General features: G+C 33.5%; 1 protein-coding gene across 1 annotated transcript in view; it reads right to left on the reverse strand.

The window, feature by feature from the left end:
• Positions 1 to 558: 558 nt before the first annotated feature.
• Positions 559 to 2360, reverse strand: part of LOC107667649 (heat shock factor 2-binding protein-like) — a 4994-nt gene continuing 3192 nt past the window's right edge. The window contains exons 7-8 of the mRNA XM_016459371.1: positions 1564 to 1667; positions 559 to 1421 (exon numbers count right to left, since the gene is read on the reverse strand). Coding sequence (XP_016314857.1) covers positions 1189 to 1421; positions 1564 to 1667 — 337 coding nt within the window. The 3' untranslated portion in view covers positions 559 to 1188. The remainder of the gene's footprint in view (positions 1422 to 1563; positions 1668 to 2360) is intronic.

Raw genomic sequence — 2360 nt, forward strand, 5'->3', positions numbered from 1 at the left:
AGAAATCAATTAAACTGATCTCTTCTTTGGCAGTCTCCCCCATTGAAGACCTCATGTTTCAATCTGATTAACTCTGACATCAGCTTTCATCTCATCAAATGACCTCATTTCCTCTTTCCATTAACATCATGTTCACAAAAACTGCCAGTCAGCTTTAATGATTTGTCCCAAAAATTATATACACAACAGGATTGTTGCATTTCTCTGAGATGGACAAATAAACATCTTTCTAATTGGCGTCAATGACAAACACTTTTACAGAACAGAACATTGTTTCTTGTGTGATAAATCATCACAGAAAAAAACAACAACTTGTAGGCCTAACACCTTTAATTGTCTAACTTGAAACAGGTCTTTGCTCAATAAGTAATATGTAAACAAATGAACAGTGTAAAATAAATGGAGAAAGACCACAATCAAAGCAATCAATGAAAATGAGAAGAATCAAACATTTTTAAGAACATTCTATTTGTCAAAGTTTAGAAATAAAACATCAACTAAAAGATCATTTAACTTTAGATACACTAGACACCATCATGTCTAACATTATTGCTGCTGACTCTCAAAGGGTCACACTTTAATTGGTTCTGTGACATTTGACCCATATATGCTAATTACTGTGTTGTTTCCTAACAATGATCCTAAGTAAGGCTTCTTGAAAAGGGATGATTTATCATTCCAGTGTTTAAGTTTAGAATTCCACGTAGGCTGGACTACAGAGACCGCTGATGTTGTGGGTGTGCTAGAAAGGGCAGCACACATATCGATTTGATGCTAATTTCATTCAGAACATAAAGTGATATAAAGGGCACACTGAATATGAAAGCATGTGTTATGGCTTTCCTGGCATTTTATAAAAGACATGCACATCTATAGCGGTATTCAGAATTTACGTTACAAATAAAGCTTAGAAAGTTCAGTAGAAGTCATTTCGTAACACTTCCAGCGCCTAACACAGTAAAAGATGACTAAACTAAAAAAAATTGTGGAATGAAAAAAATTCTTCATGGACAAATAAGGTTAATGCTTGTTTTAGCAGGACTTAGAATTGGAAATCTCTTCTTTTGGAAATCTACAATTGGAAATCTCTAGGTTTGAACATGGCCAAGTCTCAGAATTAGTGTGTGGTTTGCTGGACCTAGATTAAACCTAGACATACCTTTTTAAGTGCGTATGAAAGCCTGGGCTTCACTGCTCCTTCACTGCATCTTTAGTCTGGGTGTTGGTAAAGCTAGCCAGATCTTCCAGTGTTTCCTGGGCTATTTGCTTTAGAGCAGGGTGGCGGCTTGAAGCTAGGTGGTGGATACGACTGAGTGGGAAAGAGCTTAGAAAATCAGTTGTCATGTGTGACATGACCTCTCTCTCCAGCAGTAAGGATTGAAGGAGCCTCAATGATTGCAGACACACTTCTGGGTCAGGGTCTGTGGGAGAGGGAGAGAGTGTTTCTATGTATGTCAGGGAGTTCGAGAGCCCAATATAATCCTCTATGAACAGTGCTGAGAAGGCATTTGACTCGGATTAAATGAACTCTAAATCTTCACACACAAACTTACACATACACACCTTTCAGAAGGGTGCACAGAAGAGGTAGAAGTCCAGGGCTCTCACTTATGAGCTTCAGTCCATTCCCACTGATAGTGATGTTATATAGAGCCATTAACATCAATCTGCACACAACAATAAACAATCACATATTTCAGAAGGAAGCACATACGTCAACTTATTCTGAATACGGTATACAATAACAACAACTCAGTTTCATATAAGAAACTACATATTGCATAAACATCATATAAGTGTCCACAATAAAGAAAAGAAAAACCCATTTTAAAATCTAGTTCAAAACATTTTTATTCATGACTCCAAAATTATCATGTTGTGTAACCATTAAATAAAAAGTAATAACGTATTTATTACACCCTGAAGACATGCGAGTTCACATCTTGCCCATATGAAAATGCAATATACAGTATATCAATATATCAAGTGCAATATTGCCATAAATGTTACATATAATGCGATATCTAATTTTCATACGTAAAATCTCTGGGTAGATGAAGATGTAAGTTTATTATACATATAAAATCCCCGTAGTAAAAAAAACACACATACTGTATATTAATTTTATATTATATATATATGTATACAGTATATATATATATATTATATATATATATATAAATAGGTTTTATATATTTTTTACTTCATATGACAATATATTTCATATATGGAAATGAAATACTGTATATTATGTACATATATTTGCACATGGGTGATCATTATTTTCAAAAATGTTATATATATATATATATATATATATATATATATATACAAATATATATATTTGTTTTTTATTGTGA

This window comes from Sinocyclocheilus anshuiensis, unplaced genomic scaffold (assembly GCF_001515605.1).
Source record: "Sinocyclocheilus anshuiensis isolate Anshui unplaced genomic scaffold, SAMN03320099.WGS_v1.1 scaffold1305, whole genome shotgun sequence".
Taxonomy (NCBI): Eukaryota; Metazoa; Chordata; class Actinopteri; order Cypriniformes; family Cyprinidae; genus Sinocyclocheilus; species Sinocyclocheilus anshuiensis.